This window comes from Athene noctua, chromosome 2 (genome assembly GCF_965140245.1).
Source record: "Athene noctua chromosome 2, bAthNoc1.hap1.1, whole genome shotgun sequence".
NCBI classification, from domain to species: domain Eukaryota; kingdom Metazoa; phylum Chordata; class Aves; order Strigiformes; family Strigidae; genus Athene; species Athene noctua.
In genome coordinates, this window is record NC_134038.1 from 99,654,838 (window position 1) to 99,672,066 (window position 17,229).

The 17,229-nt window shown below is 37.0% G+C and overlaps 1 protein-coding gene across 3 annotated transcripts in view; it reads right to left on the minus strand.

Moving 5' to 3' along the window:
- KIF13A (kinesin family member 13A) overlaps positions 1–17,229 on the minus strand; it is a 113,224-nt gene that overhangs the window by 34,642 nt on the left and 61,353 nt on the right. For 2 of the 3 annotated variants that reach the window (XM_074899731.1, XM_074899730.1), the window contains exons 8-17: positions 16,606–16,740; positions 15,959–16,071; positions 10,723–10,834; positions 10,109–10,321; positions 8,408–8,518; positions 7,165–7,299; positions 5,878–6,008; positions 4,030–4,116; positions 3,752–3,918; positions 2,535–2,657 (exon numbers count right to left, since the gene is read on the minus strand). In XM_074899731.1, coding sequence (XP_074755832.1) covers positions 2,535–2,657; positions 3,752–3,918; positions 4,030–4,116; positions 5,878–6,008; positions 7,165–7,299; positions 8,408–8,518; positions 10,109–10,321; positions 10,723–10,834; positions 15,959–16,071; positions 16,606–16,740 — 1,327 coding nt within the window. The remainder of the gene's footprint in view (positions 1–2,534; positions 2,658–3,751; positions 3,919–4,029; positions 4,117–5,877; positions 6,009–7,164; positions 7,300–8,407; positions 8,519–10,108; positions 10,322–10,722; positions 10,835–15,958; positions 16,072–16,605; positions 16,741–17,229) is intronic. The other variant, XM_074899732.1, reaches the window with a different exon arrangement.

Below are 17,229 nucleotides of genomic sequence, written 5' to 3' on the forward strand. Positions count from 1 at the left end.
CTAATTATAAAGCACAAAGTTAAAAATCAGTCAGTATAAAGAGCAACCAAATAGCAAAACAGTGATGCATAAAAGTGTCCTAAAATAACCAGAAATATTACTTTTTAGCACATCACACTCTCAGTTAGTTATTTTTAGCATTTAAACAAACAATACAACAAAAACAATTGACTGAACCAAGTTCTAATATTCTAGACTACAACCAAGTTATTAATGTTCATCTGCATTTTCGTTATTCTCCTAACTCCTCCAGTTAACACCAAAATTACTTTCACATGCATAGGCTTTATTGCATAATCCCTAAAACAGTTTTAATTTTTTGTAAGAATGGTTGAGAAAACAGGTGTTACGCAGAAGATAGAGAAGGGGCATGGAAGAAATTAAAAGCCCTCTTCTGTGTTTGCAAACACAGGAAATGAATCTAAGGCTGACTCATTAAGACAAGACTTTCCCAAACTGCTCAAAGTTCAGGGAGCAGATTTCCTTAATAAAAGTGATCTTTTCAGCCACCTAGATTTACAGGATCACAATCAACACAGGACCAAATTATACCATAGAAAAATATTTGAAACAAGATGCAAGAACCTACTCTAAAACTTCCCAGTTTCAACAAAATCCACTACTGTTTGGGGGGGGGGGGGGGGAAACAGGTTATGCTTTTATTGAAAAGTAAAAGCTAAATTTACCCTTTTAGAGAAGTCTTCAATTTAACTTTTGAAAGCATTTACACAGAAAACCCTAAGCCTTTCACAGTGAAAAAGCAAAATATGGTGTGAATTATAAAACATCTAGTTAGAAGATTAAAAAAAACACAGTCAAGTTTTTCACAATTCAGAAGAACTACAACAGTGTTTAAGTTAGAAATAAACATGATGTTCCACAATTTTGTACTTCTCATGCAAAGGCAAATAAACTAGGGAATATTCCACCCAGCACCTGCCAAATGCACAGCAAATTCCATACAGTAACAAAAGTCCCAAATCCCAGTCCTCTACATATTTATGTGACGAGTTCAACAGCCCTAAAAAGACCATTCATGTGCAGTTAATCCTCTGCAAAATGTTAGAATATTAACACTGAACCAGAATAATGTACTTTCTCCACAGGATGGACAGCATTTATCACCTTGCTCCAATGTTACTTAATTCACATCTGGAATCTGTTAATCCAGTAACAACAATGGTGAATAAATTCCTTAAGATTTCATCTAAGTGCATTTTTCGAAGCAAGCTAGAAGAAGGTTATGACACAGGCCACTTTGTTAAGTTTCATCAAAATCCCCACCCTGAGCTGTAACAGTTTTGTTTGCTTAAATGGGAAGCTGCATAACCTAATCACATTGTTTATTTAACCACTGCACACTATACAAGAATAAAATAAACTTCTTTGCTGCATTTTGTGTTTGATCAGCATCACAAATCAGCAGTATAAAGCTGATCTGACAGAATCCCACAAAAGAAAGTTAACATGCTGAAGGGAGGAAAGAATCTAGATGTTTTCTTTACAGCTGTTTTCAAAGTTACACATTTTCCTCAGAGCTTCTTTGGAGCCAGATGCAGTATGTGACACTGTTGTATTGGTTAAGCGCCATAAAAACAAATGTGTTTGTGCCCTGGAGAAGCTATATCAAGGGAGGGGGAGGGGGGGACAGAACAGGACAGGGACGACCTCAAAACCCAAAACAAAGGAAAACCAAACCCTCTTGCTTTGGGCTATATCAATACATGCCTATAAAATAATTACCTAATCAAATTTTTTAAATAACCCTTTATTGCCCCTCTAGAGTTTCTCCAGAGAATATGGATAACAGAATTAACTGACTTCAGTTACTTAGTTGTTTCTTCTTCCTTACCCATATTTATTTTTCATTTAAGGAAGAATAAATAAATGGTATTGTAACAAAGCTGCTTTAGTTCTTACCCAACAAACTGAAAGCCTGTCAGATAAAAATGTATTTTAGCTATACCACTGAGAAGAACAGAACTTGGAAGCGCTACCTAGCTTTGAATCAAAAACCAGCCCATGATCCACACAGTCGCTTGTTTATTATCACTTACTACTTCAACTTAATTAAGCAACACTTATGTGGGAGGGAGCAGAAGAGACAAACAGCAGAATAAGTGGGTTACGACACCTCTGAAACTGTGTGACATGTACAACTGCTAACATTTGCTGTGCATTATGGAGGAAAGAGCTCTAATGAAACAGCAATGTCTGTACTGTTCTTGAGCAAAGACAGAAAACAGCCAACCAAGACAAAAAAGCTGTCCTGAACCACAATCAAAAAAGCCTATTAAACTAAAATGTAAAGACACTTGAAATATTGTGAAAAATCATTTTAATCAGCTAGATAACACAACATGAAAACCAAAAAATACAACAACACCACCCCCCACCCCCTTCAAAGAACACTGACTCATTGTAGACTGCTACAGTTTAGTCAGATCCCTGGTTAGTGACAAGCAGATCAAGCATCAATTAATGCTTTCAAATTTCTCCAGCAGTCTCATGCATGAGCCAATCGAGTTCAAAACCTTTGTCCCAGTTTTGGCACAGATATGGGATGGTTTGAGGCCTTAAAACAGGCAACAGAATCTTCACGAGGGATGACAACACTGAAGACCACCAAGATGGCAGATTCATCTGAAATTCGTCTCCTGGTTTGAGTGAACCATAATGAGAATACTTCTGTTATTAAATAGTAATTTCACATCAACTTAAATGACCTGACCCTGTAACTCACTCACACAAGCAATCCCATTAAAATAAAACTGTAAAAGAACCTGCAAACTACTGCTGGAGCATCAAGCATATGAAACCAGCATGATGTACTCAATGGCAAAACACATAAAGAATAAGACACCGCCAAAAAAAAAGTAAATACTGTCTTTCAACTAATAAACCACGGCAAACAGTGGAAATACTGCAGAGATACGAAGAAAAAAGAACGGAAAGCAGTCAAACACCATCTGCCGTGTCTTCTTGGTCAGTGACCAAGAACCAAGGTATTTGCCTCTCATATTTTGTGTATTTAAAAAACCTGTACAGGTTTTTTTCCTGGTAGTTTGCCAAGTTTTTCAGCATTTTTTTATAGCATATTATATCACATGAACTATGACTTGCCTTCTGGAAACCATGAAAACACCATATTGTTCACCATGCCACTACTTTATATATGCTGTATTTTTATTATAGTGTCAAAAAAGGCATCAAATAGGTTTTAACAAAGATTAAATAAAATATTGAGAGTGATAAAGCATTAAAAACTATGCTAGCTGACATTTGACTACAAGTTTGTTACCATTTCAGTGTTTTTCTACTCAGGTTAAAATGGTGTCAGCAATATTTGACACAAAAGGAAGGATGAAATTAACTGAGCCATATCTGAAGCACCCTTTTGTCTGCAGTAACTTGCAAAAGCAAGAGGTTAGTATGACTTAGAAGAGGATTTGACAGGCGTATGATTACAACTCTGCTGCAGTATAAAGGAGTGCAGATGTACAGATAAAATTGTGTGTCAGGGGACAAACCAACTACTAATTTGTGTGTGTGTCTGTGTTTATACCTAGATGCATATATTTTTTATATATACATAAATGCCTAACATTGTTTCCATAAAATATCTTGTTCTGAAAATGCTCCAAAGGCCCCTGGAACAAGTGTACCACTTGGTTTTTTACCCAGAAATTAAGGTCTGTGTTGCATTTGTTAAACAATACAAAAGAACATTTTTATCTGGCAGTTGCCTTACCATTACTATTCAGTGTCTTCATAATAACTTCCATTTGTGCAAACTCATAGTTGTAGTCTGGTTCTGAAGAAGCTTCACTAGCGGCATCCACATCATGCTCTCCTAACGAAGTTTCCTTCTCAAGGTCTTTCAGCCAATCTCGTCTTTTCCTCTTTGGTAAATTGATTCTGCGTAAAAATTGAAATTCAGTTTCTAAAAAGTTTATGCAGAACAGTGGAAGAAAAAAAAAAAAAAAGACAGGCTGAATGTAAGAGGCTGGAATGCAAATCAACTATTACCTAAAAAAGTGGTTGTTTCCCCATAATATTCTATCTCCATGCCATAGCTGAGTGACAGAACATACCAGTACACCATTTACACAGGATCTGAAAAAAAAAACCCCAAACAAACAACTTCAGTGAAACCCTAAAAATAAAAGGTTGAAAAGTAACTACAAGATCTACTGTTTCTCCCATCTACAGACGGTGATTTGTATCATACAGTGCATAAATCTGCTAGGTTCTCATTAAAGAATCAACAGGAAAGTTACTGGCCTGATTTCCACTGTCAGAGTTAAACACAAAGTACCTTTCTCCTCCAACTTTGGCTGGTACAACTCTTCAGTGAACATATAGACAAGGTTGCTTTAGTAGCACAATTTTCTTTAAATGTCTATTTCTCGAATTCGATCACTGCCTGTTTCTTATGAACAGTCTGTAAACCTGGATGCACACAAATCCTACTTACAAAGCTCTCCAAGATATGTTACTCAACACACAGTTGTAAAACATACTGTTAACATATTTGGCATTCAAGCATAAGAAAAGACCCTTAGAGATCCAAGTTTCATTCTTTCAACAACTGAAGGCTCTATTATTAACAAGGGTCTATTTTTGTGAACATCTGGTATACTGCTATATTTGCGTTTAGGTTTCTTTGTATTTAAGTTTCAATCACAAAATGGGAAAAATTGAGCTGTTGAACTTTTGCATATGTGAGTCAGAAAGCAGAACAATTTATTTGAAAGGGAAAAAAACTTAGGTAAAATAAAAAAAGCCTTTACAGATGCACTGTTCTGAATTCAGCTGTCTCAAGTCAACACAAACATGTAAGCATTTGATTTAGAACCAGATTCTCTCCGCCACCCCCACCCCCCCCTTAAAAAAAAAAAAAATTGTGGTAACTAAATTTCTGTTGACGCTTGTATCTTAAGAACAGCTACAGTGCAGATCGGGCACAAGTAAAACAAAATATTTTTTTCCCACTGACGTGCCTTTATTCTTGCCAGTCCAAATGACTTATTTCTAGTACAGTAATTCTATCACCATAAGTCTGAATCACATCTATTTGAAATTTTGCATTGTAGGCTGGAGAAAAAAAATGCAAGTGTTGAGGTATTTTACTGAAAGCAGATCGGATTCTTTAAAAGGTGTCTCAAACTTCTGTTTCTCACTCTAGTACTAATCTATACATTATTTAGATATTCAGATTTCAGTCAACCAGCATGACTATTAAATAGGACAAAGGTACGGCACCATTGGAGATGAAGCAACAAAGACTTTTACAATTCCACCCAAGAAGCCACAGTGCCCCCAAAATTAAAAATAATTAAAATATGGAAGTAGAAACAAAAGGAGAAACATGACTTCACACTGTGTATTTGCTAGACACAACAGTAATTAAAGATTTTAAGAAGTATTTAAAAATCCGACAATTTTTAAAATACTGAGCTTTACAACAGGAACTACTCATGATGCAAAATTTATCCTCCCCCATCAAGAAACATCCTACTAACCTATCACATGGGTCGCGATAGCCAGCAGTGTCTCAGGGATCCTCTTACCACCCAAGATACAGAAAAACAATGGTCCCTCATTCCTCCTGAATACCTTCTTGCAATGGTTTATTCTGAGTCAAACCACTGACAGCCTGTTATGCTGCAGAGTGGGTGGGTGGGCGTGTACACATGTGGGGAAATCTCAGTTTTATCGCTGAATTTCACTTCTAAGTATCTCTCATCTATATAGAAGCTACTCAGTGATCAGAATGTTAAGACTTCTGACTAGGTAAAATAAAAATGCATGCAAGTTATCTTCTGGTAAAGAAAATCAAACACTTCACTGGAAAGTGCTGCTGATCCTTCTTACCTTGCATTTTCTTTTGGTCTGAGTGTAACTTCTCCATCTAAAGCAATATCAATCTCACAGTGTTCTGGTTGAATTCCTATACCAAAGAGCTGTATATCCTGAGAAGTATCTGCACCAACTCTTGTGTGATCCTAGAAAATAAGCTGTTACTAAGAGACAAGCAAACTATCACTGTTTATATAACTAAGAAAATATTAGCTAAAGCACTGAGACTGCACAATCTACATGCTCTCCTTTGCTAAGCACTTCTGTAGAGCAGAAATGGGGCCACAGCAGATTCGAAGTAAAGGTCACACACAAACCGTTCTTCTGCTCTACACTTCATCTTCATATGGTTTTACATAAAGCAAAATAAAGCAGCTGACAAAATTCCAATTTTAAAATATTCTCAGACTATGTTTGCATACAAGCAATAAATGCAAATAGTGAAGAAAACCTGCTATGTCATATAAGCATACATAGCAGAGAACAACATGGATAGTAAAATAAGGTGCATGGAGTCAACTGCTTTTCAGAAAACAGCTATATAGCAACTCAACTAAACATACTAATCTTTACATAACTTCAAGTCATATTGTAAATTCTGCTGAAATATTTTACTTCGCTGTTGTCAGAGCAGTTGTGCTTTATTTCCTACTGTTCAAAAATAAAAGTTCTATCTCAGCCACTAAAGCAGAAAAGTGACTATAAAAATACACAGGATAGTCTTTCATATCTTATTGACAAGGAGCTCACATTTCCTTACAAACTTATTAAGTCTGTATTTGACACTATTTCACTCTGATACAAGACTATGCTAACATTTCTGTAAATTTTTAACGGTGCTTTTTTTCCCCCTTTTTTCTTAAGCTTTTCTGTCATCAGAAACTATGTTTATGCTTACTTATTACTACTGAACATCACCTCTTTGTGATTAATTCCTATCATGTTTAAAGCAAGCCTCAGTTCACTAACAAAAATAAACATCTAACATGAGGCTCTCACTTCAAGCTCAGCCCAAAAGGCAATTCTATTCACATCCTGTCTGGAAAAGCTAGAATTTATCTCAATACTGGCACACACTGAGCAGTTCTCCCACTGTTGGCAATCAGGAGATTGATCAGGAAAACAATGAAGCAGAACTACAAAAGGAGAACAAAAACCTAAACAGCAGAAGGGGGCCTATCCTATTTTGCTGCAACTAGTCTTAAAAAATCTAAATACGCTCCGAATAACAAATTGAATAGAAATAGAAAACCATAAAAAGTGTCTTTTCATTCTCTGTAAACATCCTGTTCACATTCTTACCTTTAAATAGTAAACCAAAAGCTCATTGAGCGCAGGGTCTGCATTCAGGTTCACCAGGTAACACTTGTCATCCCCAACTTTGATGCCTGAAGACTCAAGGGAAATTCCCATGCTCTCTAGCTGTCTTTGCCTCTCCTGCAAGCACAAAAATAGGCTCATCTTGCCTGCTGCAATACGTAGAGACAAATACAGAAAGTAAACAAAAGCAGAGCAACTAAAAGATGCACATGCCAAATATGCATACTGTATATCGCTACCAGAAACAGAATTTAAGACTTCAGTCACATACAGTATGTTTAACAGAATTTATTTTTACACACCAGCACCAGAAAGTTAGAACTAATCCTCAAACACCTGCTTCCCCAAAGTGGCACTTACTTACCTAAGCAGCCCTACTGATTTTGTTAGAGCTACTTGTAACACAATGTGGCTCTGAACTTCTATGTTGTTAAAAACTAGTCTCTGTTGCAATTACTTCAAGGATAATGATAATCATAGATAATTTAGAAAACAGCATGCCACAGTTTGGCTTTATTCTTATGCAGTTATTCTTATGCAGTATTATTATTAAAATTCAGCCAAAGCATCTACTTGATCACTCCGGTCTTTTGCTTTGCTACAGTTTGGAGGTTGAGGGTTTTATTTGGCTCATTTGGTTTGGATTGTTTTTTCCCACTGACTTTTTAACAGCGGTTGCACCAAAGGCTGCTCTGGAACATTAGAAAGGGAAACCAACAATACTCATTCTCCAAGCTACAGATGGTAGAAATGGTGGAAAAACTACACTGGAATCCAGAAGTCTTACTTTAAGTACAATAATAATAAATGAAATTTAGCAAATACATGTATATATTTTCCTTCTCTGGTTAAGTCACTAAAAAGCAAAAGCAACAAATACTATGCAAAATTCTGATCTTTTTGTAATTCTTCATTTTCTTAGTCATTTCAAGGGAAACACATCCAAGATCTCACTGCAGTCTTATAAATAAACGAGCTGCCCAAACATATTTTGATGTTTAATTTTAAAATCAAATATTAGCTTTTATCAATATCATGACACAGCTACATTTAATCTAATGACACTTTTAAAAAAACACCATCACCACCCCCATAAACTAGGGGAAAGGACAAAAATCCAGAGGCATTTTAGATAGCTGGTGGGAAAGAAAGCAGAGTCCACTAAAGGTCATGAAATTCAACTATATGAGTATCTGGCCTTTCGTTCTCAAAATTTTTGAAATACCTGTGCAATTTCTTCTGTTTTCCTTAGCTTTTCTTCCCAGGTGACTGTTAGCTCTTTTATTAGCTTTTCAGATTCTTCCAATTTTTCCTTCAGTTCTGGTGCCTTCATGGCCTAAAAGATAGAGGTTAGCAAAAACTTTCAGCCACTCTTCCCACTGCAACATTTGCTTGCACAGGGAAAGTGAACACAACAACGTAACATGAAATGCAACAAGTACAGATTGACTATATCTCCAGGTTTTTTGTGGCAGAAGATGAAGAAACAGGTCACTTGCAAAGGAAGAGGACAGAATCAACCTATAATGATCTGAATCCAGTATCTGAAACAGCTGAGATTGACATAGCTCCAGAGGCTAATGGAACCAACAAAATCTCTGAGCCTGGCCACTCAAGTTTCAGTACCTGTATAAAAATATCTGAATATTTTAAAACTTTAAGTCTTAGCTGTCTGAAGTTCAACTGCAAAGTCTTTTTTCCAAAAATAGTTTCAAACAGAAATTCCTCTCAATATTTAGCCTTCCATTCTATCTTGGTTGCGCAAGAGTTTCTAGAGTTGCATTAAAGCTTTCAGACTAACCCTGTTGATCACCTTCAAAGGAAGGCATGCTCTGGAGTTAACACGGGCTTCTCATTTCATGCAAGGAAACAAAAGCAAAAAGCTCACATATGTCCAGTGCCAAGTAACAATTCAGCAGGCTGGCCTATAACTCTATATAACTGTTTTTAACAGAAGGTGTAAGAGAAAAAAGCTTTTTCAAAAAAACTAGTAAGACTCTCGACACCTTCTTATCGATTGTGTTCAGCCACAGTCTGCCAACATAATTAACCACATGCTACAATAATATTTTCCCATTTAAAGTGCAGGATTAGAACAGATTTTTATTTACAAAAAAGTGAATGGCTCTTTTTTCTTAAAGCAGATTTTCCCATTTCAGCCTATAAGAAACTGGTTATACGAGGAACAGTATTCCTTACATGAATGTCAAGCTTAAACACCACACAAATTTACACTCGGACACACTTCTGTTCTTTTTCCATCAGTATTTTCTGTATTGCCTGAAAAAATCAAAAATATTTTCTTACACTGCAGTGCTTAATTTCTCCAGATATCACCAAGTAAACTATCCTACCCTGATACTTTACTCTCCAATTAGAAGTATAAATCCAAGATAAGCAGCAATCACACAGAGTTAACTGTTAAGGCAGTAAAGAAAAACGCTGATGGCTTCAGTGTTGCAGTTTTGAGAATTTTTTATAGATTTTTGCAAATATCAAGGAAACAAATGTCCCACATATTATGTGGTCCAATAGCAGATTTACAGCTTTTCACACTTTTCCATTTGACATCATAAAATTATATAGTCCATCAATGCAAAGAAAGTTTCTGCTAGTAAGTCTACACAATGAGGTTGTACTCTAGCTCTTATCTGTGCTGCATCAATTATTGCTTGACATGAAGTTCTTCAAGAACAGTCTATTCTGACAAGGGTCACCATCAGTACAATGCTGTCCCCATTTAAGAGTTATTAAAAATAAGCAAAAATTAAGTTGGATTTATTTCAGGAAAAAAAGTTAATTATTAAAAAGTGCAAGACTCTTCCTTTCCTCATTTTATAAGACTTAAAAAGAAAGCTAGTCTTCTAGCCAGAGTTTGAGATTTCCTTGAGAAATTCAGTTTACGTTGTACTGTGAGTAATATTACCTCAGCTTGCGAGAGCTGTTCTTTCAGTTTTTCAACTTCTTCACGTAATTCTCTGATGACCCTAGCATTTGGATCTTCATTCACCACAGCATGATTAACTATCCTTTTGGCTCTGTCTGCATATCTCAGAGTAGAGAGTGTTTCTTCATAGTTGTCTGCTGCTGGACTAATTGTGGCTATCATGGCAGTTTGGCTGTTTCCTCCCAGGTTGTCCTGTAGAGTGCATCCACAGAAAGTTTGAGGGTTAAAAGTTGTTCTGAGACTATAAAACGTCTTTAGAAATGTACTTTAAATACAAAACTTGCTATTTAGACACTGAAAGGTACTCTGGATGTAAGCTAGCTTCTGTGATCCATAAACATTTTCAGTGACTTCCATCAGCTTTGATTCCACTATGAGTGAAAATAGCCCAACAGGACTTTACATAGAATTAACACGATACACTTAGTTGTCCACATTACATGGAACAACTTAGAGCTATAAGAGGTCCTTATCTAATTTCTTTTTTTTTTTTTAAAAAAAAGAAGTACACATACACAGAGGTATATTACAATGATCCTACAAACCATTAAGCTGACAAATTGTGAAGAGGGTAAACAGAAAATACTAATTACCTTGAGAAGCCAGGTGAGTACAGAGTCTCTGTAAGGCACAAACTTGTTTTTCCCCTTCCCTGCTGCTTGGTCAGCAAGTGATGATATAACCAAGCCCAGCGTTGAAAGTGATCTAGAAATGCAACACAGTAGAACAGCTTTAACATATATTCCAAATGTAGATTTAACAGAACACAGGAAAGGGGATTTTCTGAAGTTTCATTTATTCTCTGCAAAACTTAAGATCCAATTTTTAAAATATCACAATAATTTAAGTTGGAAATGACCACAGGAGATCAGTTAGACCATTGCCCTGTTCCAAAGAGGGCAATGTATTTATTATCAAGTTACATATTTGGAAGGAAAAATGGGTATCTATGGTGTTTCATCTCATCTGGTACTAAGACCAAGTACCAGAAAGACTAATATTCCAGTATTTGAAGTAGCTTGAAAAGTGCAAAGCAGGCTTCAGTACATGGATAATAACTGCCTTTGATTAGACAAATACATTTTCTCAGACACTAAAAATCTTTCTATCTTGGACACTGCCTCATGACACTGTTAACAGCGTTGGCAGCACGGCAAGGATTCCTCGTCTCTAGGAACAATGCTTTAAGAGCACTGGCTCAACAACAGACTAAAACCAAACAATTCTCTAGCCATAAGGAGGCATCCTCAAGACAAAGCCAGCTATGGCCCAAGAAACTAGTCTGTCTGGTGAATCAGTAACTAATCAGTCACCATACAAGGGAAGACTGGTCATCAGAAGAGGCTGATTAGGAAGTCCCTTGACAAATGGGTTGACTTACAATTGACGTGAAGCCTCAGTAGCTTCTTGTGGGGGGAACAGACCAAATAAGCTCCCAGTTACAAAACTGTTGCACAAGCATGAAAAAGGCCCCAAATTGCTTAGCAGACAGCCACATCCCAAACACCACTCCAGAATTGCGAAGAAAATGCAGATAACTCATCCATTTTGGTACATGTATCACTTGTACCAACAGGGGTAACTGTATTAGCAATCTGTGCAAAGCATATGTGCATTGTATTATCCAATTGTTACACCATCCTGTGTAAATTTTAAGTGACATCAGGGCTCTTGGGGTGAGTATGCTTAAGAAAATGAGCTGGTTCAGGAGCCTGAGAACATTAAACAGATGCCTAAAGGGTTTTGAAACAGACAGCGCTGAAGCCCAAGAGCACACTGGTTCATCATGCTCATGCCCAATTATCCAGCTACTTTTTATAACTACCAAGGAAAACTTCAGCAGCATCACAATTAGATAGTCAAATAAATTTCTAATTGTACTGTTCCACTCCATCCTTTTGAGTTTTCTTTTCAAAGCAGTACTATTTTAGTTGATAGGCAGTTTTTGCACTGTATTTCTATCAGGGCCTTAGTGCTACTTGAAATTAGCAGTGGTTCAGAAATAATATTTAGAAAATGACAAAAATGTTGCAGAAGAATATTTCAAGGGAGATATCTGAAGGTAAGCTAACAAAAAACATAACACATATCACAAAAGATGTCCCACACTGCATATATCAAAGTGGTATGAAGATAGCACAGACATGAAAGCAAAACTAAAAGAAAAATAAATTTAAGGAGAGGCTAGGCAATTTGATCTCCCAAGAGATCACAATCTTTTGTAATTTTTCTGTAGGATAACTTTCCAATTCACCTTTGAAAATTTCACAGCAAAAAGGACTGTTAGTTTTAAGTTTGTGACCTAAACAAAAGTCTAACAACCTCTGAAAGCTTGTGGGGAGAAGATGCAGAGGTTCTTGCCTCTAGGCTCCGGTCTCCATAGACGGAGATGACTGAGCTAAACATGCAAGAGCAAATAGTAGGATGCTGTATGTCGCTTCGTAGCAACCTCCTACGGCACAACTGAAAAGCACCACCAGCACACTTCCAGTGGAGTCCACCTTCAACAAGTATATAGTTAAAAACTCATCCTGGTTTACTTTCCTCCAATTCCTCTTTCCCTATTTAAATGAGGGGAAATGCAAAAACCAAAGCCAAAAACTGAGGAAGAGGGAAGAAAAGGACACTCAGAAGGGAGATAGGAAAAACCAGGATTCAAAAAGGCCTATCACTGAAAATATTTTACAACAGGGCTGCAACACCAATTTGAGTTATAGGCACTGTATTTTAATGAACAGGAAATTATAAGCTATAGTTTATTAACAGTAGATTAAAAGATGTGATAATATTTCTGCTTCTTATAAATACTGATTTTATTTTAAGACTGTTAGCACCTGCCATAAAAGCCAAACTGGAGTCATTTATGTATTCTGCTTGAGATTTCATAATACAAAGCTGTTTAAAGACTTGAAGGAAAGCAGTAAAAGAAATGGTTGGCCAGCAAAATAATTACAGGACTCATCAGCAGCTTTCCTTCATGCTAAATGATGCATCAGAGATCTGTCATTACTTTGATCCTATCTCACACTACTTACATAATGAATCAACCAGAAGGCCTAAGCCCGTAGCACACAGCAGACCGGGGCAGTTCAGAAGAAGCGGTGTGAACTTAATGTGGTGCAAGAGCATGAGAAAGTGCCATTTCTGCACACTTTCTGTTCTCCTTGTCCCTATTTCTCAGGCATGACTAGGTTGCCCTTGCTAGCAGGCGGTGGGAAGCTTGCACGCTCCCACCACAGGCATGAGTCCTTGGCATCTGAAGGGATGTGGTGCTTCCTCACCTCAGGGAGCAACTCTGTCCCTAAATGACACCCATTCAAGCTACCTCTGTGCAATTTACAACCAAATTCTTCAATGAGCAGAATCCACCTCTCTATTAGTTAACTCTGAATACAAAAAACCTCCCTAAAATCAGCTTGGAGCCAGACCTGTCCCAACCCATTCCTTCCCCCCCTACATTTTAAAGGCTTCTTTATGCATTCTCAAGTTAAAATGACAACAACTATGGTTCTACTAATCAGAGTTAAAACTGCAGACTGCTCACAGAAAGTATTTTTCTTAGCCACTAATTGAGAGCTTGTTTATTCTGCTTCCTCCTACTATTATATTCTAGAAATTCTTTGACTACACCACAAAGTTGTTAAGCACCTGTGTTTCTACACTAGGTATGGGAACTAGCACATTCTGGGGAAGAACAAGCATATCCAGCTTTCCTATGAGGTATGGCAAGTCCCCCCAAAACCTAGATAATAAAGAGCAGATACCCAGCACCTTCCCCAAGACAACTCTGTAGCAGCTCTGAGAAAAAACAGAAGTGATCTTTATTATATCTTTATGAAGTTGTTAACAAAATGACACTCTCCATTTTTCAGGAAGTGGGAGAGCAATCCATTGCTTCTCCTCCACGACATGCTGTCCCAAGACAGGAAAGCGTGTTTACAACAGGATGAGTTGTGGGACTAAGGTGGCAGCTACCAGAGCTATAGCCATGTTTCATCAGAAACAAATGGCACAGACACCTGCAGAGACTGGCTGAATGTCACACTATGCAGTTTTGGTATGCACAGCTGAGTGTACATTTTCCCTGCCTCGTAAACACATAAACAGGTACATTATTTTCACATTCTTTTTCAAGGCAATAAAACATAGCACAAGCAGCAAGTTTATTTGCCAGCAGCTCCATTTTTTATCTCATTAAACATAACACATGCTACCAATAAATGTTACTGCTTTTTTATAAAAGAATTTAAAATTATTTTAAAAGGAGCTGACATAGCAAAGTATATGGTTCAAATATACTGTATCATTCCAGAAGAGATTATTGCCTTTCCCTAATAAATAAGGTGCATAACACCCAAAAGACAACCATACACAATGTTCTCTGAAGAACTAGTCCGGTAAGACATGTATACCAATTTTGAGGCTTCCAGCAAAAGTCATACTTCATTAAAGCTCTACGTAGCAGCAAAAATCTACAGAAGATACCGAGCACAGGACTAAGAATTCTCTTTTGCCTACTAGTTCCAAAAGAGATTTCAAATAGAGAATGCTTAATAAATGGACCAATACAGATTTATATAAGATTTTAGTTGATAGGAAAATGCAGAGCTGTTCACTTTTTCTTTTAAAAATACCTTTTACAGAAAAGTTTGGTACTTGCATCTGAAGTCCTATATTGTCAAAGAGGTTCAGCATGGACAAAACAACCATCCCCTACATGCAGTAAAACTTTTACTACCATAAAAGTTTAAAACTGAGTAAACATCCTAACAGAACAAAAAGGATGCCTTTCTGTATCTATAGCTACACTTGCAATTTGTTGATAGCTGATGGAGAGCTGGCACTTGAATTCTTCCCCAAGAATTAGAAAGGAACATTTAATTTCACCTTTGTTTATGCAAAATACAAATACATTTTCTAATAAAACCAATCTGAATTTAACTAGTAACCTGTGGGGCAAAGGTACAACACCTGCCATTAGGCAAACAGAACTGCATCATTTTGTTTCACAAGGACTACGCCAGCATGGCTACCAATACAATGCATTAAACACAAAGTAGATTAGAAATTAAGCTAGAAAGAGCAAACATGTTCAAACTATAAAAAGAGATAATACAAAATCATTTTAAGTATGAATGCTGTTTAAACACACTTTGTGCTGCTATTGTTAACTTAAAATACCAAAGCATTTTGTATTAAATTGAAAAAGCAGTAGCTTTTAATGTAACAGTTAAAACTCTTTCTTTCCCAGGAAAATTAGTATATTTAAGACAGCAGTAATAGTGTGCTAAATTCTTGCTTTTGGGCAATAACACAGTAATTGCAGTAAAAAAGTGCCTTGAAACTTGTCATTGCTTGAGTACAAATGCCCAAAGCAATGCTAAACTAACACAGCTTCATTCTAATCGCCTGTTTTTAAACTGTGAGTTATACTCTTACATATTTTAATACGTGTTGGAACAAAGCCATTCAACTCTGCAACTTTGCATTCTTCCTTGACCAGATGAGGAGACAAACACATAAGCCTGAGGACAGGGTGTATAAATGAATCACAAAAGGTGTATGTTTAATAAAGAGCACTGCTGTCACTTTTTCCAGATAAAATTCATACAGCCCTCATCTGAGTCAAGTATGAATCAGGGTCCCTATGCCAATGTAAGGAAACACATGGTGTTTAACACAGAGCAGCTGAAAGAACCATACTGAACTGCTTCTGATGAGGTCTACCATTTGAACTGACTTGTCACAAGCACACCAAGAGGTAGTCAAGGAAAAAACAGTGATTCTGACAAGATTAAGCTTTTCAACCCGCATATGTCAATGTCTTACTTGTTTATGTTGCTGCCTTCCTTCAGACGTTCTCCTGCAGCTCCCGTTTTGGACACTCTCTCACTCCCAGCCAGATCCACCAGGCTGACCTTGCTGACTTTCTCTCCAGAATTCTGCACAGATGAGACATGGGAGAACAAGAGCTTAAGAAACACCAGCACACCGTGCTAACACATCTGACACTGGCACCATGAAACACTGTTCTTCTTAATAACGTGGGTTAAAGTATCAAATTCAAGGTACGAGAGAAAAAGGAATTGCCAGAGTTTTTACAGCTCTTTAAGAGTCATTCATGTATTTTATACTCAAGGGCTGAAGCACTAAGGAACCAGAATCAGCTGTGTAGTAGAATCAATAACCTTACTCGTATAGAACACCATTAAAACATATCAACTTCAGCAACAGTTAAGACAGGTTTCATGGTAGCAATATAATCTTAAAACGTGATCCAAATGTTTTCTTTGTCTGGTATGCTTCCTTACTTTTCCAGGGTTCTCTCAATCTTATGGTCTTACCAATATCACTTTGATTACTGGACCCCATGGCATTAAAGGTAGAAGAACAGCTAAACAGATAATATATGTGGAAGAGGAAGGAAGAAGAAGAATCCACCATAATTTCATAAATTAATCAACAGAAATACATACACCAGAATGCAGGTCATAAAGTGTCTGAGTCACTATAATATTGAATACAGCATGAGAGCGGCTGCTTTCTTCGTTCATGTTCGTTGCAGCAACTGTTCGTGATTTGTTCCCCTCCGACATGAGTGACTCAATATCCTAGAGCAAAAAGAGTAAGAAGTGATGCTAGGATAAAAGCAAGCATTGTGCTTGCTGAACAAAATCCCCATCTAGATGGAAGGGTGTGTATGTGTGGGAGAGAGGAAGAAGGGAAGGTAGAAGTACTGAAAAAATTCTTTACACATTGTGAGATGTATTGGTACAGCGGGTAATTCAGCAGAACACTGTCAAATCACATCTCTGTTTTAAGTGGTGTGCTTAGAAGCCCAGCAACTAGTCAGTGCACTTCCTCCTTATTTGCTGCTGAAATATGTTGGCAACATCCACATTACAAATCATACTGTTTAATGCCAGCAATCAAGGCCAACAGAGATCTACTTACATAAGTGAACACAATGCAATTCTTTACTGAACTGCACTAGGTACCGTCTTCATGTAATTGGCTCAAAGGGTTACCTCACTTGGAGCCTGTACCTTCCCACATATGTAAAAACAAAGACAACTATGTCGAGTCCAATATATGTGCTT